The 26,918-nt window shown below is 36.6% G+C and overlaps 1 protein-coding gene across 3 annotated transcripts in view; it reads left to right on the top strand.

The window, feature by feature from the left end:
• The window catches only part of GPHN (gephyrin), a 626,989-nt gene that overhangs the window by 565,252 nt on the left and 34,819 nt on the right, over positions 1 to 26,918 (top strand). For all 3 annotated transcript variants that reach the window (XM_028101094.2, XM_028101105.2, XM_028101100.2), the window contains one exon: positions 4,130 to 4,251. In XM_028101094.2, coding sequence (XP_027956895.1) covers positions 4,130 to 4,251 — 122 coding nt within the window. The remainder of the gene's footprint in view (positions 1 to 4,129; positions 4,252 to 26,918) is intronic.

Genomic DNA, 26,918 nt, shown 5'->3' with positions numbered 1-26,918 from the left:
AAAACCTAAAAAAGGGAAAGTGAGTCATTAGAGCCAATTTTAGGACCTTTGGTAATTCAATCAAGACCATAGGATTAAATTCCTGAAGAACAGAAACAAAGAAGGATGTTTCTTAAAATAAACTAAGTGATTTCTTTTTTTTTTGGTTTTTTTTTATTATGTTAATCACCATACATTACATCATTAGTTTTTGATGTAGTGTTCCATGATTCATTGTTTGCATATAATGCCCAGTGCTCCATGCAGTACGTGCCCTCTTTTAATACCCATCACCAGGCTAACCCATCCCCCCCCTCTAGAACCCTCAGTTTGTTTCTCAGAGTCCATAGTGATTTCTCTTTTAGAAAGGAGACAGAGAACCTCCTCATGAGGGTTAAACAAAAAAATTTTAAATTTTTTATATTTTTATTTAAACTTTATTTTGAAGCTTGGCACAATAAAAATGCTAATCTGTGTTGAATATTCATAAATATATTCCCCTTTGTTCTCAACATGCTTTTAAGTGAATAGATGTGGTCATGTCATATGTACCCCAAAATGACCACTGGAATTCCAAATTGTTCTTGATGAATTTGTGCTATTTATTTATTTATTTTTAAGTAGGCCCCACGCCCAGTGTAGAGCCCAGCATGGGATTCAAACTCAAAACCGTGAGATTAAGATCTGATCCAGCCACCCAGGCACCCCAAGTTTATACTTTTTAGAAAGATAAATGCGAGAAAAATAAAACAAGCTAGAGTTATGCCAGGAGGTGGCACAAGTTTATTATTAGATGAACCCATGAATTCATTAGCTAAGGTCAGTCAAAAGGGAAAATATTGCTTATGTATTATGTCTAAAGTCCTTAGCACTAAGGTTGAATCCCTAACAGGTGACCCTAAAAATCAGCGGGAAGAGGTAGAGATGGCTTCCAAAGCCAGTTTTTCAAACATAAAGAAAAGTTCTTACAGACACACAACAATGTAGCCAAATAAACTACATCCTTTTTGCTGACAAATAGGATGATTAGTATCAAATCAATGCTTTATTTAGCACCTCTACAAGGAAAACAAAAATTTGTACAAATTGGATTAGATAACCAAAAAGTCCTTGGAACCTTATTCTTACAAAAAAAAAAATTGATATCAACTAGCTTTGGAAGCTCAACAAAAAAGGATTAGACCTTAAGCAAGTGCTGGACTTACCATCATAGACAAAGAATCTACAGAGCAACGAGGCTCAAGAGACCTTCATGAGGTGCAATGTAACCAATATGAGAACTGGTAGAAAGGGTTCTTGCCTAACTAAGTCTTAGGGGGACCTACATGACTATCAAAGTCTTAATACAACGACCATCAGGGAAACCTGTTGATCATATAAAGCAGTGTATATTAACATTTCTGAGCAAGGGAGAGTATTACTGTGGCACAGTCCTGGTAATGTCCCAAAAGGAGGAAATTACAGGACAGTTACAGGAGTTTGAGAACTGAAGTTGGTCATGAGAACTGGGGGTGGTTTTAAGGTAGAAGTTAGTAAGTAAGGTCTAGGCAGAGACTGATCAGATTTGTAAAATAGGTGAGTCGCTGAAACAGTCTTATCTTTGGAGCACTTGAGTTCATGTAGAGTTATCATGGTCTCAATTTGTCCTTGTTCTTGGAGCATATAAATCTAAACAAGTTTGTGTTAAAACAATTTGACTTAAGATAGTTGTTTGAGTTACATTTCATAGTTTGGTACAGTTTATCTGTTATGCAAATAATAGTACAGTTTTGCAAATTGATGTTTCTGTTTTATTTCTCAGAAGGAAAGACTTTGTAGGCAAGATAACCAATTATAAGGATTTGCAAACATTCAGACATACTGAATGTAAGGGGGGGCCTTGGTAAGAACGTGACTGAAAACATAGGGTCAAAGAGGAGATATATTAGGATGTTCTTAAGGATTGTAATCTTTGGGAAGATAGTGAACTACAAAGGGAAATAAAAAGAATCAAAGGTTTAATGTGTGAAAGCAGTGGCACCATTGATAAGAACAGAAACAAGAAATTGAAATTTAATATATGGTAGACAGGAAAGTAACAAGGTATGGAGATGATTGTTTATATGTTTTTTTACTTTGTATTTTTCTTTCTTTTGTATTTTAACTGTGACAAGTTTCAGGCATCATTCCAAAGATGACCAGAAATATAGGATACCAGAAAATAAGATTAAGTTTTAAAAGGAAATATTGTGAATTTATTCTATATTCGGACTTATACTCCCATCCAATTGTTTGTTTTCTTTGAAAATACTTAAAATGCACCGTAAATCCCACACCCTCATTTAACCAGGTATTATTTCATGATGTCAGTGTTACATATAAATAACTAGTTCTCCAATGATCTTTAACTGTTCTGTTATTTCTAGAACTGTTTGCAGCAAATAACGGAAAGGAATGTGAATGTCAAAGAAAACACCCTAATAAGAGGGACTCTTATTTAGTTGGTGGTCAGTACCCTTCTGTGAAAAAAAAAAAAATATATATATATATATATAACCACACAGTTTTCTTTCTGAAGCAATTTGTCTAATTAATGGAGTTAAAGAGCTGTAAGCCTTTGCCTTTATAAAATTATAATGACTTCAATAACTGTGTGTTAATTAAGATCAGAAAATTAATCTATATTAGCACTGCAGTAGCAATTTTCTAAGCTCTGTCAGTCACATGGCATCTGATTAAGTTAAATTAATGCAGTATTTGAAGGGAAGACTCCCGGGTGACACTGAATAAGATGATCAGTTTTTCTCTACTATTTTAAGGGGACAGTTGGTTGCAAAGCTACTACTTTTCCAGTGTAAAGCCAAAGGTCCTGCCACATGGTATCACCACTGAGTCAGAAGGAAGATTGAACGGCTAGAGGTTATTGTTTGGGAGAACTGAGATATGAAACCCTGAGTATTGGTCATATTAACAGCCTAAGTATCTAAAATGTGCAGGCTTGCCTTCAACCTCCTAAGATAATATTCCAGATTTCCTCACTTCCAAGATGTACTGTTTTTCATTTTATATTTCTGAAATCAAAGTCCATCTTGAAATTGATGTATAAATTAAAGTTGCATTTTGGTAAAGTCTGCATGTGTTAAGGACCCCTACTCTTAAGTATTTTATAACCTAATCTAAATCTGTATTCACACTATAGACTAATTCTATCTGTACTAGCATCTAGGAGTAAAATATGAGAACAAATGGGGTAAAATATGTGCTCTTTAGGAAGAGAATCATATTTATTATATATCTACCCATATTAACTGAGTGTTCATTACCTCAATCAATCCTGACAACTACTTTTCAAGATAGTTATTATTACTATATGTTATAGTCGAGAACATTAGGCATAATGTGTTTGGGTAACTTGAATTTGAATCTTGTCTGAATCCCAAGCTCTTCCTACTATACCACACTGCCTCACTGGAACATCCTAACATAGAATAAGCTTCTAATAATTTTTTTCTTAGACATATAATGGTAGATATTAAATCTCTAAAGAGTGACTCAATTCAGAGTCATGGAATAATTGTGCATATGTCTAGTTAAGTATTATTTGTGTAAATTTGCTAATAAAGATACAAGACACCTGTCTCCCTCTCCTTCAAATAAGTTCAGCTTCTTTGGTACTGTTGATCTCACTTCAGAAGAGATCAAAAAGCTTGAAACAAAATATTAACAGTCATTCTCTTCATACTTGAGAATATCATGTCACACAGTCTCTACCTCAGATGTTCTCAGTGAAAGACAAACTGGAAAATAATACTGGGAGGGATAAAGGAAGTTGTTTTATTTAGTTCATCCTGGTGAGCAACCACTGGGAAGGCCAATCTCTACAGAGCACTATTGTCAAACTGTATCCAAAGCAGGTGTGATATTTGGCCTGCTGTTTAGTCACCATTTAAATTTCTGCATGCTTTGTAATTCTGGAAGAATGTTTTTTTTCAATCTCCTATACTCTCAATATTTATTCAGAGATCCTTTGGGCATGTATCTTCTATGTGCCAGATACTGTAGTAGATGTTAGATAAGGTAAACTCTGCTTACTAGATCTATTTCTTTTCCATCAACCATAGGCAACACCATCCTAAGAGAATAATTTGTGGTGTTTTTTTTGGCTTTGTAGCTGCTAAATCCTGAAGATGACCTCTTACCAGGAAAGATTCGAGACAGCAATCGTTCAACCCTCTTAGCAACAATTCAGGAACATGGTTACCCCACAATCAACTTGGGAATTGTGGGAGACAAGTAAGTATTGGATTTTATTTGGAAGTTGTTATTGTACACATTTGAATTTTGGGAGTATTAACTAGGTGGGATTGTTGTTAAAAAGAAATTTAATACCATAATTTTCACTAATCTCATTCTTCAGAAGCCAAAGAATTATGAACATGTCTGTGCCTTTTTGGGATAGACATTGTCCTGGAGTGTCTGTTACAACAGGAGAAATATTTTTGTTCTCCTATAGGTATGTTAAGTTTCCAAGGATTTTTTTTTATAGCATTGGCTTTATTCTAATGGAATTAATGGTGATGGTATTATTCCTATTCACACTTACTTGTTTCAAGAAAGGCAGGAAAGACATGAGTAAGAAGATAAAGAATGTTAAAATTTTCACTAACTGCTCCTTTGCAGTTTAAGTACAATTGTTTTCTAGGACTTTCATATTGATTTTTTTGTATCTTATGTAACCCAAGTTTCTGTAGCCTTCACCCACTTGTAAGTACAAATGGAGGCACATTGCGTTGTTCTTATAGTGGTGAGCATAGCTGCCTTCCAAATGGAGGCACATTGACTAGAATTGCCCATCTCTAAGAGCATATTACCCTATATTCTAAATTAACTCAGCCCTTTGCTAAATTCCCCAAGGATTTATATGAACTTCCAACAGATTTTCACATGTGATCAAGAGCAAGTCTGCTCTTTCTGAGCATCCCACTACCATGTGACATTGCTACTCAGCCCTCTCTCACCAGGATTTCCAGTTCACAAGAGGCATGCCTGCTTTTAATAATACTCAAACATCAGCCTGGTGGAGACAGAGCTGGGAGACAAATCTGAGTGACAGATAGCATGATGTATCTGTCCCCCATAATTGCCCCTTTCCTTTATCACCACCTTGTAACTGAATAAAGCTCATTATGTCTGGATCCTTCTTCCCCAGGACAAGGTAGGAATTTCCCAGCAAATGTGCTTTTGAAGAGGCTCTGCCTTACCATTTCACAAGATATGCTCTGACACCTATACCCCAGCGTAAGCCCAACCTGGACACAGCATAATCCAAACCTTGGACACAGCATCCTACCAATAACATGAAAGGGAGTCACTTTTATGTCCTTTCACTTTTTAAAGTCCTCTTCTTTCCTCCTTGTTTTTTTCTTTCTCTGAGGATATTGGAATAGAAGCTGTTAGATATACTTTCAAATGTCATTCTTTTTAAAATCTTCACCATTTGTATTTACCCGGATACTTAGCTCTAGAGAAGCCCATAGCTAAGTAGCCAGCCAACTTAGAACCCATGCTCGTGAAGACAATGTCACAGGCTGCTTAGTATCACCCTGACCCAGGCTCCCTAGCCCTTGGAAGGAAGTAGAAAGAACCCACTGGAAAAAAAAGGGGGGGGGGCATTTATTTGAATTTGGGCCTGACCACCAATAACCTGTCCTTTCATATAAACCTAAAAGTTATCCGTAGATACACCTTTAAAGAGGACAAAAATTAACTTCCCAAAGGAGGTAAGAGGAACCCAAGAGTTCCAAAAGCACAGAGCAGATCCTGAAACTCTAGAGAACAACTTACCAGATCATTTAGGATTTGTTTCCCACCCACAACTGGCTCTGGTCCTGCCTTCAAGTGCGTTAATGAGCTCTAAGGAATATTATAAGGTAAAAGAAGCTTGTTGTTTGTTTGTTTTTCATTTTTACGTTAAGCTGTTCTGGACTATAATTCTGTCTACTTCTATTTTTGTACTTTTGTATAAAAAAAATGCTTGCTTGATATACTATCTATGCTGCCAGTATACCATTGAAAGCCTCTTATGTTGATATGCTAATATTTACTTGTCTGTTGAGTTGCGGTAGACCTTTACTAATAATTAATATTGATATTACATATAACTCCAAAATGTACCTTGAAAACAGCATATAAAGAACAATAAAATGATAAGCAATATGTAGACAATTCTGAGAGTATGAAAATCTCTAGTATATATTCTTTTCTCAGATGGAAATATCTTCCATAAAACTGAGAACAATTTTTTAAAAATACAACAATGCAAATCTAGACTTTCTCAGTGAGAGTGCTATATTGAAGAGGCCCAGAGTAAATGGTTGGAATGTGGAGATGGAATGTGGGGTGGAAAGAATTTATAACTGTTCTAATGGAAATCTATGTTGGAGTTTAGCAAAGGAAACAAGGTACATTTAATCTGCAGCCTGTTGATACTCTGTGAAGGTTGCCTCCCTTTTCATTCTTCTCCTTCCTATGTAGCCTTTTGCTAATGAAAGCAAATGTTATACAGAAGCCTCTCTGTGAAGCTTTCCAGGGAAACACGAGGGTCATGGGAGAAACTACACTTTGTGTAAAGCAGGGAGAGAAATAGCTCAAGAATGTCAGTAAGCCCAGAACCCCTGCTCAGCTATGACAGATAAGAATAGGGAGTAAGAGCTCTATTCTTGTATTTAAAGAAAGATTGGTGTCTGGTTTTTAAATTCGGTGATTCTACTTCTCAGCTCTTATTCTTATCACCAACATAATTTTAATGATAAATGTTAAAATTGAAGATTAAGACTCTGTAACTTATTTGGATTAAATTGAGCTAAATTTTGCCTTTGCTTATTCTACATTTCATTTAAAAAGAGAGTACTGTGGAGATTACGGGAAGGATGCTTCAAATACCTGAGAGTTAACAACTATATTTTAAAGTATTCACTTATAAATATTTTGTGTATATTAAAATATATTCTGTAAGATATAGTTTCTCACAGCACGTGGAACACAATACTCTTGGGGTTCCTAGTCATTTGTTTGGGTTTTTTTTAAGACAAATTTTGAAACCCAGAGATGTTAAATGAACTTGCTCAGCATTATACAAGTTGGTGGCAGAGGTGAAAATGGAAGCTGTCTTGAAATTAACAATCTACAATTCTTTGCTATCATTGTGAAGACAAGATAATAACTATAAATATGTCAGAAGAGAATCATCACTATGCGCTAGAATGGTCAGAGTTTTATAAAGGTGCAATGTTAGTTAAAACATGAAGGATGAATAGAATTTGTATAGTTAGAAAAAGAGTGTATTAATCAAGTAGGAAACATGGAATGAACAAAAAATAGAGATATAGAAAATAAAGTAGAGAAGTAGAAATAAACAGCTACAGGTCAGGCCAGATTGGTCAGAACAAGAGGTTCAGGTAGAAGGATAATGGAGGTCAATTTGGTAGAAATTTAAGGCTTTGCAATCCATGCAGAACTACCCAACTCACTTAAATTTTAAACTTTTTTAAAAAGCAGAATTCACATAATAACCATTATTTTAGAATAATTTGAACAAGGTAAAACATGGGCTAAAGTTGGAGATAGGCTAGAAATAAGAACAATACAATTGGTTCATTAATTATTCAGTCAGGAAGTATGTGTTGTGTACCTATGAGAATCACCTGAAGATCTTATTTAAAATGCTGATTCTGATTTAGCAAATGTGGGGTGGGCCAAGATATTGCATTTCTAACAAACTTCCAAGGATACCAAGCTGCTGGTCCACAGATCACGAGAAATAACAAGGATTTTGTCAATTTAATCATGCCATCTACTATGGATTTTAAGACAAAGGCTATTGAAGATACAAAGCTGAAACATAGATCTTGCCTTTGAAATTACATGTACTAGAAATGTACTAGAAACTATAGACTAGTAATAAAAATGTTTTGGAAAGTTTCAGAGCTTAAACTCACATTTGGAAGTAGAATTTTTTTAAAAAAGAGACTAAATCAAAAGACATTGTAAAGGCTATTACATAGAACGGAAGAGTGTCAATGTTGATTTCTCTTCATCTGGATTACAAAGCCTTATCAAAATGATATGTGACTACAAACACAAATAAAATACCTACAAAACCCAGGTATTAGGTCTCTACCACAATTTTACATCCCTCTCTAGCAATACACCACTTCCATTTCTTCATGCTCCATTTACAGTCTATCCTTCCTTGGTTTTTGTAGCTCCTCTTCCTGTGCTCATTCCCTAAATTTCAGGGTCCCCATGGCTCACTCTTGGCTTTCTGTCCTTCTAATTTCTTATGCTAATGACTCCTAGATCTTATCTCTATCTTGAGCTCCATGCCTAGATCCACCTGCTTACTAGGTGCATTTTCTTTTAAGTTCAGTAGGCACTGCAAACTCAACCTGTCCAAAACTAACCATTCCCCCTCCTCTCTCACTGCCCCTCCCCACTGCCACCCTGTTCCGTTTCCTTTCATTCTTCTGTCTCAGCCACCAGCCAGTCACCCAAGCCAGAAGAAACCTGAACAAGAGTCATCACAGCTCCTCTCTTCCACTCGCTCTTATATTTAAGTCCTACAGACTTTCCCTCCTTGGTATTTCTTCTCTACATTCCCATCTCTTCATTCCTACCATCCTGGCTTAGTTCAGGGCTCCATTTATTTTTTGTCTAGACATACAAGACTAGCATCTTAACTGGTCTCCATGCCTTAAGTCTTGTTCCCCTCTAACTCACCCTCTATTCTGCTACCTTTCTAAGGTGCATATTCTATACCTGTGGCAGAATTGGGGTTTTATTATATATGGATAAGCAGACTGTAATAATTCAACAAAATTTTACAAACGGTTATGCTCTGTCAGGCATTGTACCAGTCTTTGGTACTACAGAGATAAGTAAGACAGTTATTACTAAGAACTACAAAAAAGTTTTCAATTCTGATCCACTTCTCTCTTTCCTCCCAGTCTCCAATCTCCAGTCTCCTTACTGCAAACATGTCAGTCTTTACTGAGTACCCATTGTGTGTGTGTGTGTGTGTGTGTGTGTGTGTATAACACTATACTACATTCTTTCATGTATGTATCTTATTTAAGCTTCTTGAAACAACAGAGCCAGATAAGTATCTTTTATCCCCATTTTGGAGATAATAATGCTGAAGCTTAAAAAAATCAGCCTATTCATGGTCATGCAGCTAGTAAAAGGCAGAGTAAAGAGTTCAACCCAGGCCCGTCTTAACTTCAGGGTCCTTTCTCCTTTTGCTCTACCATCCTACCCTTTTAACTGGAGTTAGCATCCACATTTCATTAATATTAAGGTTAATAAACTAAATAGGCTAGGTCCATTTGTAATGAATAAAACCCCTTAGTAAACAGTAGCTATGAACATTTCAAAAGCCAGAGAGGAAAATTTAGTTTAAACTGTGAATTACATATTGACAAGTGAATTATAAGGACTTGAGTTGCTGAATCCAAATCTTTAGGTGATATAGAAATGGGGAAAATGGCAGGAGGATTTATTATGGTCTTTCTTTTATAATCTCTTCCTTTACCTTTCTTCCCACAGCTGCTGGGGCTGCTTTTGCAGCATTTATTACTTTTGGGTAATTTGTTATACCAAGTTCATAGTATCTTCTATGGGGGTAGGGGGATGAAGGAGAGAGGAAAAGAGGGGAAGAGAGCATGCACACATATGAATGTATGACAATTTGGTAGTCAGGCCTATATTACTCAACTTAGATTCACAAATGGCCACCCTTATTCTTACCTTTTTCCTACTCACCATATAAAGCTCCTTTGTCACTACATTAAAAGAAGGGAAGGGAGAAAAAGCATTTTGAGAAGTGAAAGGGGGGAAGGCAGGAAGAACAAGAACAGTTTAGTGGTACCATGAATCTCCTTGTTCCCCAACCCTGAAGATATAGCCTATTTAGGAGACGTGTTTTATTAAGCCCAGATAACCCATACACTGGCTAAATGTGTTCTATTCACTTTGCTGTATCTTCTGATAATCTAATATTTAAAAATCCAATTGTGTTCAAGAGCATTCTACCTGACAAAGAATTGTTTGCATATTAATGTGAATGAGTTTAAACTAGACATCCAACATCTGTGTAAATCCTCTGCACTGAATGAACAGAAGCAAATCACTTAGAACCTGGAGTTCTTTAGGAGCGCTTGGTGGCTCAGTCAGTTAAGCGTCTGCCTTCGGCTCAGGTCATGATCTCAGGGTCCTGGGATCGAGTCCCGCATTGGGCTCCCTGCTCAGTGGAGAGTCTGCTTCTCCCTCTCCCTCTGTGCACTCTCTCTCGCAAGTAAATAAATAAAAATCCTAAAAAAAAAAAAGAAGAAGAAGAAGAACTTGGAGTTCTTTGGCAGAGGGCAAATAACTAAGCAAGACCACATCAGAACCTTAGCATAGCAAGATACTGAAGGTCTAGCAAGAAGTACACTTGGTAGCAGAAAAAGACCAAAGAAAGGTAGGTGAGAAGATGTCATAAGCAAACACTTTACATTTCAGCATTCTTTCTTCAGTCTTCCATCTTGCTTCCATAATTCAGGCTAGTACTAAAGAGTGATTCAGCAATATACTAGTAACATTATGAGCTAAATTAAGGTTTGTTTGTTTACCCTAGAATCATACCCAACATCTATAGTACTTACAGATTTTTATTTAGAAATGTATTCTAAGTTCCAAACAACCAATTTTATATAAAGACTCTGGGAACATAATCTGTGAGTTACAAATCAGCTGTGCAGAAAAGACTTACCCTAAGTTGTCAGCTTTGTACTGACTGCATGGTATCTTTTAATACTGTTTACAGAGTTATAATTAGTAGTAAAACATTGGAAGATTTTAGATTGGGGATAACATGATCATCTTCTATTCCTGGTGCAGTTCTATTATGCACTTCTTGAGCCATTGTTCTAGATGTTCTAGTGTACATTTTTAATGTAACTTTTTAATCTCAGAACAAATAAATGTTCACTGAAGAAAATTTAGAGAATACAGGTTCACAAAAAAGCAAAGAAAAGAAATTAATACATACATTACATAATCCCATTACCCAGTATTACTCTTCTTCCATTCTTCAGTTCTATGTGTGTACAGTTTATATGTGTGTGAGTATAAAAAAACAAAGAAATCACAGTCTTATTTTAACTTTTCATTTTCACTCAGTGTATCATAAACATCCATCTCTATTATCACATAGTCCTCTGCAATATCATTTAAACGCCTATATGTCATTCTCAGTATAAAGTTTAATATTATTTGTTTATACAATCCCTTGTTGTCAGACATTAGGTTGTTCCTAACCTTTCTCGATTGTAAGTAAATGATGAACAGGTGTATAACTAAATCTTGGCATATACCCACAATTATTTGAGAGTGTCTTTAAATTTTTATTTTATCCATTTTATGACCATTTTTTGATTGTCTGACATATGCAAAGCTATGTTGATAGCAGAGGTAAAATGATAATAAAACAACTGCTGTCCTCAACTGCTGGTAGGCATGTAAAACAAGTTGCTTATGGCTGTTTCCTCAGCAATTAGAACAGTGTCGGTGCATGGTAGCTAGTCAGCAAATGCCAGGAAATAAGAGAAAAAGAGAAGAAACACTGAGTATGACCTGAATACAAAACTAGTCAAGTCTAGAGATTTCTAATTGGTACAAATTGGTGTGAGTTTATAGGGATAAACTCTTTCTAAGCTCCATGCTATTTCTACCTTGAATATGGGACAACAGATGTCCTAGTATTCTTTTCCCCGTGGCTGGTTAAATAACCTCTTAGCCTCCTTTTGTCTTCCTAGGCAGCAAGAGCTACTACTATTTCCCTACTACGAAGAAGAGTCTAAAACAAATGAAGAGGTTTGGATAGGTAAATGAGTAGAGTGTATTATATGTTCCAGCCAAGATAATTGTGGCCAGACTTGGTTGAGATAGTCATCATTTGGGCACATACTTTCTTCTCTGTTTTTCCTTTTTTTTTTTTCTTTACCTCACTTTCCTGATAAAATTTCTTAGAGAAATTGCTACTTCTGTGGCTTAATCAGGGTAGAAGGGGGAGCGGAGCAAGATGGCAGAGGAGTAGGAGACCTGGATTTCATCTGGTCTCAGGAATTCAGCTGAATAGGGATCAAACCATTCAGAACACCTATGAACTCAACAGGAGATCGAAGAAAAGAATAGCAAAAACTCTCTGAACAGAAAAGCAACCACTTTCTGGAAGGTAGGACGTGCAGAGAAGTGAATCCGAGGCGATATTCGGGAGGATAGACGGCGGAGGTGGGGGCCTCCGTCGGCCTCTTCTGGCAAGTGATAGAGCAGCAGAGCACAAAATCGGAACTTTTAGAAGTCGGCTCCGCTGAGGGATGTCGCTCCAGTGGCTAAGCGGGGGGGGGGGGGGGGGGGGGTAATCTCGCGGGACAGTGTGGTCTCAGGACCCTCAGGGTCACAGAAAGACCAGGGGTGCCTGAGTGTGGCAGAGCTCCACGGTATCAGAGCGGGGAAGCCGGCTGCAGAGAGGGAGCCGAGGAGTGGGCTCTCAGCTCAGGGTTGCCATAAACCGTGATCCGCCGCACAGTCGGGACACTGCTCTTCCAGCGGAGACCCAACAAACGGCAGATCCAGCAAGACTACCCTTCCTCCCCCAGGAGGAGTGGCGCAGGAGCGCACCCAGGGATCTGCTGGGTTTGGAGACTCCACACGGGGTCCTGCGCCAGAGGTAGAAACACTCGGTCACAGGCTGGGTGAGCACGGAGTGCGGCGGAGTCCAGGGAGACGGGAGTGATTGACTGCTTTTCTCTGGGGGCACACTGAGGAGTGGGGCCCCGAGTTCTCAGTTTCTCTGGGGCAGAGATTGGGAGGCCGCCATTTTCACTGTCATCTTCCAAAGCTGAATGGAAACCTTGCAGGGAACAAAAGCTCCCGAGAGCAAACCCAAGCGGATTACTTAGCCAAGGCCTGGCAAGGGCGGGGCAATTCCACCTCCGGCAAAGACATTTGGGAACCAGGGCAATAGGCCCCTCCCCTAGAAGATCAGCAAGAACCGCCAGCCAAGACCAAGTTTACCGATCAATGAGAACAGCAGAACTCCAGCGCTAGGGGAATACTGCACATAGAATTCATGGCTTTATTACCATGATTCTTTAGTCTTTCAAAGTTAATTTTTTTAAAACTGTTTTTTTTTTTTTGAATTTTTCTTTTTCCCTTTTTCAACCAACATCTTATCAATCCCTTTTTTTAAAAAACATTTTTATTTTTCATTTTTAGAGTCATAGTCTATCCCTTCATAGTAGTTACCCTTATTTTTGGCATATATATATATAAGTTGTTCTCCCTTTAAAATTTTGAGATACAGTTTCTTCTAACAGATCAAAATATACCCTAAATCTCCAGTGTATGGCTTTGTTCTAGTCTCCTGCCTAATCACATTGTCTCCCTTTTTTTTTCTTTTTTTAAATCCTCTTCTTTCTTTTTTCAAACAACTTATCAATTCCTTTTATAAAATCTTTTATAATTTTCATCTTTACAGTCATATTCCATCCCTTCATCGTATTAACCCTTATTTTTGTACATATATGTTTTTCTTTCTTTAAAATTTTGGGAGGCACTTTCTTCTAAAAGACCAAAATACACCCAAAATCTAGTGTGTGGCACTGATCTGTGCACCAGCCTGATCATATCTGATCATATTCTGTTTTTTTTGTTTTGTTCTGTTTTTGTTTGTTTTTATCTTTTTCTTTTTCTTTTTTCTTTTTTTCCCTTTCTTTTACCCTGGTTTCAGGTCTTTTCTGATTTGTTTAGATTATATTTTCAGGGGACGTTGGTACCCTGTTAGCATTTTGTTCTCTCATTCATCTATTCTCCTCTGGACAAAATGACAAGATGGAAAATATAACCTCAACAAAAAGAACAAGAGGCAGTACCGACTGCCAGGAACCTACTCAATACGGACATTAGTACGATGTCAGAACTAGAGTTCAGAATGATGATTTTAAAGATACTAGCTGGGCTTGAAAAAAGCATGGAAGTTATTAGAGAAACCCTTTCTGGAGAAATGAACTAAAATCTAATCAAGTCGAAATCAAAAAGGCTATTAATAAGGTGCAATCAAAAATGGGGGCACTAACTGCTAAGATAAATGAGGCAGAAGAGAGAATTAGTGATATAGAAAACCAAATGATGGAAAATAAAGAAGCTGAGAAAAAGAGAGATAAACAACTACTGGATCACGAGGGCAGGATTCGAGAGATAAGCGATACCATAAAGTGAAACAACATTAGAATAATTGGAATCCCAGAAGAAGAAGAAAGGGGGCAGAAGGTATATTGGAGCAAATTATAGCAGAGAACTTCCCTAATTTGGGGAAGGAAACAGGCATCGAAATCCAGGAGGCACAGAGAACTCCCCCTCAAAATCAATAAAAATAGGTCAACACCCCAACATCTAATAGTAAAACTTACGAGTCTCAGAGACAAAGAGAAAATCCTGAAAGCAGCTCGGGAGAAGAGATCTGTAACCTACAATGGTAGAAACATTAGATTGGTAACAGACCTATCCACAGAGACCTGGCAGGCCACAAAGGACTGGCATGATATATTCAGAGCACTAAATGAGAAAAATATGCAGCCCAGAATACTATATCCAGCTAGGCTGTCACTGAAAATAGAAGGAGAGATAAAAAGCTTCCAGGAAAAACAAAAACTAAAGGAATTTGCAAACACGAAACCAGCCCTAAAAGAAATATAGAAAGGGGTCCTCTAAGCAAAGAGAGAACCTAAAAGCAACATAGACCAGAAAGGAACACAGACAATATACAGTAACAGTCACCTTACAGGCAATACAATGGCACTAAATTCATATCTTTCAATAGTTACCCTGAATGTAAATGGGCTAAATGCCCCAATCAAAGACACAGGGTATCAGACTGGATAAAAAAAACAAGATCCAGCAATATGTTGTCTGCAAGAGACTCATTTTAGACCCAAAGACACTCCCAGATTGAAAGTGAAGGGGTAGAAAACCATTTACCATGCTAATGGACACCAAAAGAAAGCTGGGGTGGCAATCCTTATTTCAGACAAATTAGATTTTAAACCAAAGACTGTAATAAGAGATGAGGAAGGACACTATATCCTACTTCAAGGGTCTATCCAACAAGAAGATCTAACAATTTTAAATATCTATGCCCCGAACATGGGAGCAGCCAATTATACAAGGCAATTAATAACAAAAGCAAAGCAACGACATCAACAACAATACAATAATAGTGGGGGAGTTTAACACCCCCCTGACTGAAATGGACAGATCATCTAAGCAAAAGATCAACAAGGAAATAGACTTTAAATGACACACTGGACCAAATGGACTTCACAGGTATATTCAGAACATTCCATCCTAAAACAACAGAATACAGATTCTTCTCTAGTGCCCATGGAACAGTCTCCAGAATAGATCACATCCTAGGTCACAAATCAGGTCTCAACAGGTATCAAAATATTGGCATCGTTCCCTGCATATTTTCAGACCACAATGCTTTGAAACTAGAACTCAATCATGAGGAAAGTCGGAAAGAACTCAAATACATGGAGGCTAAAGAGCATCCTACTAAAGAATGAATGGGTCAACCAGGAAATTAAAAAAGAATTTAAAAAATTCATGGAAACCAATGAAAATGAAAACACAACTGTTCAAAATCTTTGGGATACAGCAAAGGCAGTCCTGAGAGGAAAGTATATAGCACTACAAGCCTTTCTCAAGAAACAAGAAAGGTCTCAAATACACAACCTAACCCTACACCTAAAGGAGCCGGAGAGAGAACAGCAAATAAAACCTAAACCCAGCAGGAGAAGAGATATAATAAAGATCAGAGCAGAAATCAATGAAATAGAAACTAAAAGAACAGAAGAACAGATCAATGAAACTAGGAACTGTTTCTTATTGATAAACCCCTGGCCAGACTTATCAAAAAGAAAAGAGAAATGACCCAAATCAACAAAATCATTAATGAAAGAGGAGAGCTCACAACCAACACCAAAGAAATACAAACAACGATAACATATTATGAGCAACTCTATGCCAGCAAATTAGATAACCTGGAAGAAATGGATGCATTCCTAGAGATGTATCAACTACCAAAACTGAACCAGGAAGAAATAGAAAACCTAAACAGACCTATAACCACTAAGGAAATTGAAGCAGTCATCAAAAATCTCCCAACAAACAAAAGCCCAGGGCCAGATGGCTTCCCAGGGGAATTCTACCAAACATTTAGAGAAGATTTAATACCTATTCTTCTGAAACTGTTCCAAAAAATAGAAGTGGAAGGAAAACTTCCAAACTCGTTTTATGAGACCACCATTACCTTGATCTCCAAAGCAGACAAAGACCCCATCAAAAAGAATTACAGACCAATATCCTTGATGAACACGGATGCAAAAATTCTCAACAAAATACTAGCCAATAGGATCCAACAGTACATTAAAAGGATTATTCCCCACGACCAAGTGGGATTTATTCCTGGGCTGCAGGGTTGGTTCAACATCCACAAATCAATCAGTGTGATACAATACATTAATAAAAGAAAGAACAAGAACCATATGATCCTCTTAGTAGATGCAGAAAAAGCATTTGACAAAGTATAGCATCCTTTCTTGATCAAAACTCTTCAGAGTATGGGCATAGAGGTTACATACCGCAATATCATAAAAGCCATCTATGAAAAACCCACAGCGAATATCATTCTCAATGGGGAAAAACAGAGCTTTCCCCCTAAGGTCAGCAACACTGGTTGTTATATGCAAACAATGAATCACTACATCATATGCAAACAATGGAACACTACATCAAGAACTAATGATATAATGTATGGTGATTAACATAACATAATTTTAAAAAAACAGGGTGGGAAAAAGACTTATTTATATTAAGTTAGGGCTGTTTTCTTTCCCACCAGCCTATAAGCTCCACAAAGGCTAGGACATAAAGGTGTGTCTTGGTGACCCTATTGCATAGTACTTAGTAGAGTATATCTCCTAGATTTAGATAGCCCTGCCATCTTTTTCATACCACCCTCTTTCCATGGAACCTAGAAACTGCAACTGTCCAGAAGAGCTTACAGGGTCCCTTCACAGTGAGTCCAAAAACTTTAGCCATAGGAATAGACCAGAAAGTATGGCACTGACAAGAGAATTGCATTAGTAACTGAGACACATCCCCAAAAGGGGTACAACATAAAGCTTTATGGCTGAGATAATTCATTTTATATTTCTGAAGAAAAAGAAATATAAAGTGGGAGGAGAGGGAGTAGCATTCCAAATGGATTTATGAAGCCTCTAATTTAAAAAGTTGGGGAACTGCTCCCTCAGGCTTAAGTAGATGATGTTATACATTTACCTCTTAAATATAATAAGCAGTAATCATGATCCAAATACACAGAATCCACTTGGGGAAGATTTCTTGAAGTTCAGCATTAATTGAATTTATATCATGTCTATAACTGATTTTAACTATTGAGCTGTTTATATTTTTACATCAGCTTTAAAACAGCGTGGTAGGGCGCCTGGGTGGCTCAGTCGTTAAGCGTCTGCCTTCGGCTCAGGTCATGATGCCAGGGTCCTGGGATCAAGTCCCACATTGGGCTCCCTGCTCAGCAGGAAGCCCGCTTCTCCCTCTCCCACTCCCCCTGCTTGTGTTCCTGCTCTCGCTGTCTCTCTCTGTCAAATAAAATAAATAAAATCTTTAAAACAGCGTGGTAATGTAGCTTCCAACTGCTGACTTAGGCTTTGCAAGGCCTGAAGGGCTGAGAAATTCCCATAATTAAGAAAAGAGTTCCCCCTTCTGGAAAATTGCCATCACAGAAGCCTGCTCCACTCATATCTGCTGGGCTTGCTTGGCTCTGTCACAGACTGGTGTTTGGGATTTGAATTGCCTGCTCCTGTTGTTGCCAATTTGTGAAGCTGCCTCTTTACATTAAAGCATGAAACAGAAAGGGAACAAGCACTGAGATAGCAAACTGGATTCTTATAAAACTGGCGTATTTAGAAGGGGTTATCAAGGTAGACTTCACACTACAGTGATTATTTGGGCAAAGCCCAGTGCTTCATGTCTTCCAATTTGTGAAACAAACATATCCTAATATCTTAGTGTTTACCTACTGTTCTAAAAGTAGAAATTTCTATCAGGGAGAATTTAGATCCAAATTTAATTAATTCTTGTTATCTTTATAAACTGCCTTTCTTCTCTTATGAAATGAACACCTTTTCTGCTCAATATGTAAAGTTTTAATTTTTGAGTCAACATAATAGATTTATTTTCTGATAGATTTCTAAATAAATTTATTTATTAAGAGAGGTATCTCATTTTCTATTGACGAACCAAAAATATTCTTTCTACTTACCAAATGTGTTTAACAATAAGAGATTCTTCCCACTCTTGGGGTCGGACTTTTTTGGTGGCTACTACAGTTTCCTTTCTTAAGCCTTAAGAGTTGCTGTTACAGTTGATGTTACTGATTCTTCTAAAAATGATCTCCAGGTATTACTGTACTTTTAGAAATTGTTTTCTTACTTAGAAAGTAATATCTTCCAGAAAACTTTTCCTGATTACCCATGCCAATTCTGATCATTCTGTCCCACTCAGCATTTATACCATTTTACTTTATATGTATTTTCATTTTAATTAATGTATTTGAATTCAGTGATATTAATTTCATTGCTTATTTCATTCATTTTCCTAAATTTTTATCTTATGTGTTCTGTATTAGCTTGTAAACTTAAAGGCAGGGACCATGTTTTCTTCTGTCTTTACATGACTTTATAGTGCCTAAACACCCAGTGGGACTGAAGAAGGACTAAATGATGGCTACATGTAGTATGAAGTTTAATCAATACATGAAGTTGATACCCAGAAAATACTTGTAGCTGAGGAATTTACCCTGGGCCTCTGAGGAAATCAGTATATGATTAGTATACTTCCAGAACTGGGGTTTTGGGGGGTTTTGTTGTGTTGTTGTTGTTATCTTGCTATGATCAGCTGGCATTATTCCTTAATCTCCAAATCCTAGAATTTTTCTCACTTTCCCACTGTCATCTTCACTCATCTTAAAATGATACAGCTACAGTTGGTGTAACAGATGAAATAGGAAACTAATTAACAGCTGTTGTCCATCTGCGTGTTTATATTAAATATTTTAAAATAAAACTGCATTTACATTCTGAATGCTGTCTCTGAAATCCATAAAATCTAAACTTGGGTAAAGACTGTCTTCGTTTTGAATTTTATAGTAGACTTCATGATAAAGCAAAAAAAAAAAATGTCAAAGTCAGGATTATAGTAAGTTAAGGCAGACGCAAATTTTAAAAAGCAAAAATCTGAACTGAAAGTGGGCTCTCAAAGCCCTCTGAAATCTGAAAAGATGTTAGTCAAAAGATATCATACCTTCTAGACATATTCTTCTTTCACAGAAATTGAAGTACATAAAGTATTAAGAAAGCTACATGCATTCTCTGAGATTTATTTTGAGATTTGCTTTACCTTTCCCTTTTATCTACTTTCTGTTAAGTTTAAGCTTCTTTGATATTCATTTAAGTTAGAATTAAGTTAGAATTCCAGGGAGAGTACAGTTATTATTATTGGTAGCCATTTCCCAAGCTGAAAGTGAATGTCATAACTTTGGGGGAAAAAATGCCTTTTTTTTTTAATTCAAGTCAAATAGTCAAATGCTCCTGATGTTCAGAAAGTGAGAGAAAGAAAAGTATGATCTGCAAGATGAGTACTGTATTTCAGTGCTCTAGTCAGTTTCTCCCTCTGTGCTTCAGTCTATATGTGAAAAGAAAATATTAATTTCAGTTATTTCCATAGAATCACAGTATCTTAGAATTGAAAGGAACTTCCAATGTTAGCCAGTCCAGTCTCTTTTACCCAATGGAGATATTAGAGAAATGTCTAACAGCTAGCCATCAGGTTTTTGTTTGATGCTTTTAGTGAGAAACATCTTAACTTGCATTATCAGGCACTCATTCTATTGTTGAATGGCTGTTGTGCCGAGGATGTTTTTGCAATACACTGAGCCAAAGTCTTTATCTCTGTTTCTTCCATCCATTACCCTTAATTCTGCCCTCTGGAGCAACACCAAATAAATTTACTCCCTCTTTTACATGACAGCCTTTCAAAGATAGTGCTATTTATGATTATATAAATGCTAAGTAGTATCTTCTCTTCTAACTGCAGACAATATTATTATATTATATTATACTTGTAATAGTTGTACATTCTTCATTCCCAAAGCTACTGTAGAGAGATTGAGTTGAGGCCAGGGTTAATTCAGTTGATTTGTTGAGTGCCTACAATGTGCAGGGATTTGGCAGGGCAATCAAGAAGCCTAGAAAAAATGAGACCTTGTCTTGTGAGACAACCCTACATTATTGTATCAATTTTATAAATTTGCCTTTTCTCACAATTTGTTGCCTCTCTTTATCCTTTTTAGTTCTTTTAAATTAAATTCCACTTTGACATTAATATGCCACTCCTGCTTTTTCACTTATTTACACTGGGCTGGTGTCTTTGTGCCCTATCAGATTTTTTTTCAGTCTTTCATCTTTTAGTGTATCCGTTGTGAATAACATTCAAATGGGATTTGAGCTTTAAAAAAAAAAAAAAAGGCTTGATTTTGCACCAGCCTTGAGTTACTGTAACCATGATCCTGGCATAAAATTTATTTTGATTTACCATGAAGTTTGCCATAAATGATTCCCTTGGGAATGCCTAGGTGGCCCAGTTGTTAAACAGCTGCCTTCGGCTCAGGTCATGATCCCAGAGTCCTGGGATCGAGCCCCACATTGGGCTCCCTCATCAGCAAGAAGCCTGCTTCTCCCTCTCCCACTCCCCCTGCTTGTGTTCCCTCTCTCGCTATCTCCCTGTCAAATAAATAAATAAAATCTTTTTAAAAAATGATTCCCTTGATGTTTTTTCTTCCAACTTATTTAATGTTTACAATTTATCCACCTTTGTTATTTCTTCCTTGTCCTTTTTTCTATTGTTGGTTTGATCCAGGTGTTGTTTGTTCCCTTTTGCCCTCTTACTATTTTGGAAGGTGTGCTATATTTTACCATTCTCTTCATGCTTTCCTTCTAATTTCTGATATTCATAATCAAATATACATTTTTCCACTATTATATTTTTAAAAGGTGCTTACTATATCCCTTCTCCAAGGAATTCCTATTTCCTCTGTGTGCCCCTACACCAGTGAACTTTTACTTTCCCCACCTCCTCTCACCCCTAAACTTTTAGGTATTGCTGAGAAAATGCTTTGAATTCTAGAATTAAGTTTTCTTTTGCAGTATGTCTCTACAACTTCTGGGAAATCCATATTTAGTACATATATGATAACTTCCCAGTTTATTTGATCATTATTCACTTAGATTTAGCTGTATAGTTTTATCTATGTGTTTGTAAATGTATTTGAAAAGTGCTTCCTCTCCTCTTCATCTTCCCCTATCTTGAGATTTCTGATCTGAGTCATTTTAGAGTCATTTAGAGTCATTTTTCCAGAACATTACTGGTTGATTTATTATCTGAATCTTTGCATTTTCACAAATATGATTCTTCTGTCCTGATAGGTGAATGGATCTGACTGGGTATAGGATTTGGAGATTGCAGGCCTTTTTTCTCTGAATATGTTTATAGTAATCTGTTATTTTATAGTTTGGGTATTGTAGGTAAGAAGTCCAAAGCCAATGTCTTTTTCCTTTGTTAATAAGCCCAATCTTTCTGTCTGACAGCTTGTAAGATTTTCTTTTTATCCTTGAAGTTACAGATTTTACCAAGACATTCTTAGGTTTCTGTTTTTGGGCAAACTTGTCTTGAACTCAGTAAATTTTTTTAACTCCCAAGTCCTTTACAAATAAGTGAAATTTTCCTCTGTTTTCCCCCTCCATCAGTTCCTTTTTTTCTTTATGGAATTCCTATTGGTAATATGTCAGTCTCTTGCTCTGTCTTCCAAGTTTCTTATTATTTCCTGCATTGACTTCCATCATTTTTTAGTTTTGTACATTGCTTTCAGATATTTTGTAGAGGGGGGAGGGGCAGAGGGAGAGGGAGAGAGAGAATCTCCAGCAGACTCCCTGAGGAGCACAGAGCCCAACTGGAGGCTTGATCTCACGACCCTGAGATCATGACCTGAGCTGAAATCAAGAGTCAGATGCTTAATTGACTGAGCCACCCAGGCGCCCCCATTCCTTTGAGATATTTCTACCACTTGGTCTTTCAGGCCACTAAATGAGTTTGCATTAGGCACTATATTCACCTTCATCTACTAAATTTTTAAACTTGAAAATCATGTTTTTCATTCCAGGACATCCTTTTAATGTTATGTCTATTTCTATTAGTGCTTTAATTGTTTGTTGTTATTCTTGCTGAGATTATTTATTTCCCCCAGCAGTTTTATTTCAGTAGAAGCTGTCCTAAATTGTGCTTATTCTTCTACCCTCCAGCTGCTGGCTTCTTAGATTGCTGGTATTTTCCTTTGCCTACTGAGAGTTCTATTTATTCTCAGCCCTCAGGAAGCTGCTAGGATACCATGGCCCTGATGTGAACATAATTGTAGTAGAAAAAAGGATCATAAGTGGTAAAAGGCATGGAAATCACAACTCATGAATTGCAAGGCACCAACAGCAAGCTGTCCATGTTCTATTGAAATACAAAAAAGAAAGAAAGAAAGGAAAGAAAGAATGATACCTTTGTGCTTAAATTGGGTTCCACTCAGCTTCAAGTGGGTTTAAATCAGTGAATGTTAGAGATAGAAAGAATGTGGTCCAAATGTTTATTTTACAAATAAGAATAATGAGACTCCCAAAAAGTGATGTTTGCTTTTCAGAATTATCTCAGTTAGCAGGAGACAAAACTAGATTCTAGACTTTGTGACACTCAGGGCTTCAATTAACAGTTCTATTTTCTCACCTACTACTTAAATTTTTAGCATTTTGTACTAAATCAGCTGTCTTTTAGAATTTTTTATATAATATTGGTACTCTAAGAGAACAATGGGTAGATATTTAATAATTCAAGTGAAAATGGAAAGTGCTAGTAAACCAAGACTAATACTGGTATTTGATTTATCTTTAAAGAAATGGTTAATCGCCATTCAAATCTAATTAAAATTACAGTTGTTAATGAAGGAAGAATTAAATGATATCACAATATCCCTTTAAGATGTGCTGCTCTTTGAGAAAAGGGAAGCTACTGGTATATACCAAGGAAAGTTAATCTGCTTAATCCAGCATCCCCTCCAGTGGCAATGGTGAGAAGATAGTTCAAATTTTAAAAGTACAAATTGTCGGGTTTTTATCATTTCTATATAGCATCCATAAATAGGATTTATATATTTAGATAAAAATGATAAATAGCTTTTATCTGAAGGCATACTGTGTATAACAAATTACCTTTCATTATGTGAATATTACTATAGTTTAAAAGAGTAGTAGAGTGAACAGAGGGTAACCTCGAACCGTTCACTACCACTGTGAACCTCAGTGCCCTCTCCTGCCCTGCCTGCCACATAGAGTTGTGAAATTAACACATACCTGTAAAAGTGTATTATTCTTCTAAAATGTGCATATTATTGTCATTACTTTTATTTCTTAAATATCAAATGATCTAATATATACAAAGTAATGTCATTTAAAAGACATATAAGATATATAAGGTAATATTATATAATAAAATATCAGATTATGATGTTTTAGTTTTACTCTCCCTTCTTTGAGAAAATTAATACACCATGATCTATTTAACAAAACTGAAAAATCATGAATAGTTTTTATTCTGCTATAATATCCACAATTATAATCCTTGTTACCTATTCCTTTTATCATTATTCAGAGTAATTGCTTAGTTTTAGAAAACAAACTTGTTTTTATTTCTTAAGAAAATGAGGGAAGAGGGAATATGAAGTATTCCCTGGGATATGGGAAAATATTAGCATTTGTCAAATCTGAAAGATAGATATATGGCTGTTATACTATTATGTTATGTTGGAAATATTTTTATCATTTAAAATATAACATGAATCATAAAAAGAGAGCAAATTATGACTTGCAAACAAGCCCTAAAGTTACGTTTAATCAAAATCTTCAGTTTCCATCTGTACATAGGATCAGAATCACATTTGTTTCATTCCCCAGAATTATACTAACATGTCCACACATGCACTTTCCTAGTCAACACAGACAGATTCTCACTTTTTGCCTTACCATTTGATGCTTTTGCACAAGGGCCCATTCTCATGAGAATTTTCCTTGTATGACATGTCATTGTCCTAAAAGAACTAGACAGTCACTCTGATGAGTCACTGGGATAGAATAAACACTTAATGAGGATCCAGAGGCTCTTGTTCTAGCTCTGCCACATTGCTCTATCTCACCTTTAAAACACTACTTTGGGGACACGTGGGTGGCTCAGCCAGTTAAGCATCTGACTCTTGACCTCAGCTCAGGTCTTGATCTCAGGTCACTGGGCGTGGAGCCTACTTAAAAAATAAATAAAACACTACTTTGTTCTGAATATTACTTTCTTTTTCTATAAAATGAGATGATATTACCTGTTCAATCTACTTCGCAGACTTATTATCAATAAATAGAGTTATAGTATGCAACATAAATGAAGTTACAGATCCTCTGACTGTTGGCATACATTTGTACCTGACCATCTACTAAGCCATGATCTCTTATTAGATCCCAGACACCGGAAATATGCAACAGCAAGTAGAGTCAAAGAGAGGGGCAGAGGGGGACAGAAAAGAGCAGGACCCAAAGAATGCACCCGGCTGTGATAATGAACACAATGAGCCCCCCAAAGACCCTTCCAACTTTGAGACTCAATGTTTTGTGAATACACCAGACACAAAGTAGAAAGCAACACTGAGAATGTTCTTTGAATCCTAAAAGGCATAAAATCCCTTTTAATTTATTTCTGCAAGTTAGGAAAGTTCATATGGAGAGCTGATGACTCTGCAGTTTTATAAAATAGGAAAAAAAATCTTCCCCAGATGATTAAAAAACAAGTAAGAAAAAAAAAATCACTGAAATGTATGTTTATTTGCATCATCAGCTAGCATGTCCCAGAACCTTTTATCCACCTACAAAGATTAATACCATGAAGATGTGTATGTTACTGCTGCTTTGTTTCCAGGGACTTTACCATAATCCTCTCAAGTTGACATGTTATAAATTACGTATTGTAAAACTGGTGAAATTAGCTGATGTCTCTTTGTACTAACACAAAATTATATTTTGTTAATAATATTCATTGTCCATTCACCTGAACCACATTCTATATTATCCTGTGTTTGTGTTTTTCCATTTACTCCATTGACCAACCATTTGGCTCAGCCTGATGATAATAATATTCAACAAGGGAAGGGGCCCAGAGCTCTGGGCATGCAGTGATCAGGAACCCATCATGTGCATATCTTATAGTATTTCAATACAACAGAATAAGTTGCTATCTTTTTCACTAATGTAAAATGAAAAAGACTGATGAAAAATCTGTACAAAATACTTAATTCAAAACTACTTTAAATACACCCATTATTGAATATAATTCTTCTAAGATGTTTGCCTAACCAGTTTAACTTTGAAAGGGATTTTTTTAAGGTTTTGGTTTTTTTTTTTTATGTTTTAACATAGATCCTATCTTTATCAAATACCTGGGTACCTTTTTGGCTGCATAAGCAATTCAGTAGATGATTTTAAAGAGTCCCTATGTTTGTAGATTGAAGACCATGTGAGCCATTTTTCAAACTTCTCTCTTTGTATCTTCTCCTTGGGAGCTTTCTCCTCAGAACTAAACAACCCCCAATATACTCATAGGCCAGTGCTTGGAGAGGAGAATTTTATCCAGATTCAGTAAGAGAACCAACCAGTAAATGAAACTGTTTAGGCTGGAACCAGGTCTAGCTTGCTATTGAGCCATTTGGACTTTTCACATAATAGTTCTGAATGTATCTAAGGCCCAATATATGATTTTCTTCTGTGTTAGTCATAAATATTCTCCTAAATAACAACTATCACGCATGCTAAAGTTGAACTTTGCCAGGGTGTTAGGTATGTTTATATGATAAGCTTCTGTCAGTAGTACAGCAATAATAGCAACTAACCTTTCTTTAAAACTTAGTTTGTACTGTGTACTATTCCATAAACTGTTTTATATGTATTATGTCACTTAATCCTCATAACAACCCTATATTATCTCTACTTTATAGATGGAAAGCTGAGGCAAAGAGAAGTTAAGCAACTTGTCCAAAATCTACATCTAGCAAATAGTAGCACCAGGATTTAAACCCAGGCAGTCTGACTTCAGAGTTTAGATTCTTGATCTCTGTGCTATGCCACCTCCCAACTAGCTTATCTCTTCTAGAGCCTTAGAGAGTTGAAGGTAGCCTCTCAGGTGAATCTCAAGTTCCTCTCCTTACCTCTATCACCCCTAGATAAAAAGGGAAATGATGTCCTAGTTACAAATATTCTTCTCCTCCACCCACTTTTCCTCCTCCTTTCTCCTTCTCTCCCCCATCAAATAGTACCTTAAGGTAAAGGGACATGAAAAAACTTCACTATCAAGAGTGATTTGGAGGAATGTATGCTATCTCATTGAGGCATCATTTGATTTCAAGTTAACAAAAAAACATTGAGGCTAACTTAAGCAAAGGAGGGGTTTATAGGAAGATGTAGGGTTATCTCAAGGAACCCAAGAGCAAAATAGTTGTCAAGAGGGACTAAACGCAAGAACTGGAAAAACAAGCTAGGATTGCTCCCTTGTTAGATGTCCATGGGGGGAAAAGAGAACTACCTCCCTTCCCCACAGGGTAAGAAGTTCTCAGAAAACAAGGATATAGGCTAGACAGATATTCCTCAAAAGGCTCC

This window comes from Eumetopias jubatus, unplaced genomic scaffold (assembly GCF_037043125.1).
Source record: "Eumetopias jubatus isolate StellerSeaLion01/CBP00866 unplaced genomic scaffold, mEumJub1_p1.0 scaffold_7, whole genome shotgun sequence".
Taxonomy (NCBI): domain Eukaryota; kingdom Metazoa; phylum Chordata; class Mammalia; order Carnivora; family Otariidae; genus Eumetopias; species Eumetopias jubatus.
This window is presented reverse-complemented; position numbering and strand designations above follow the sequence as displayed.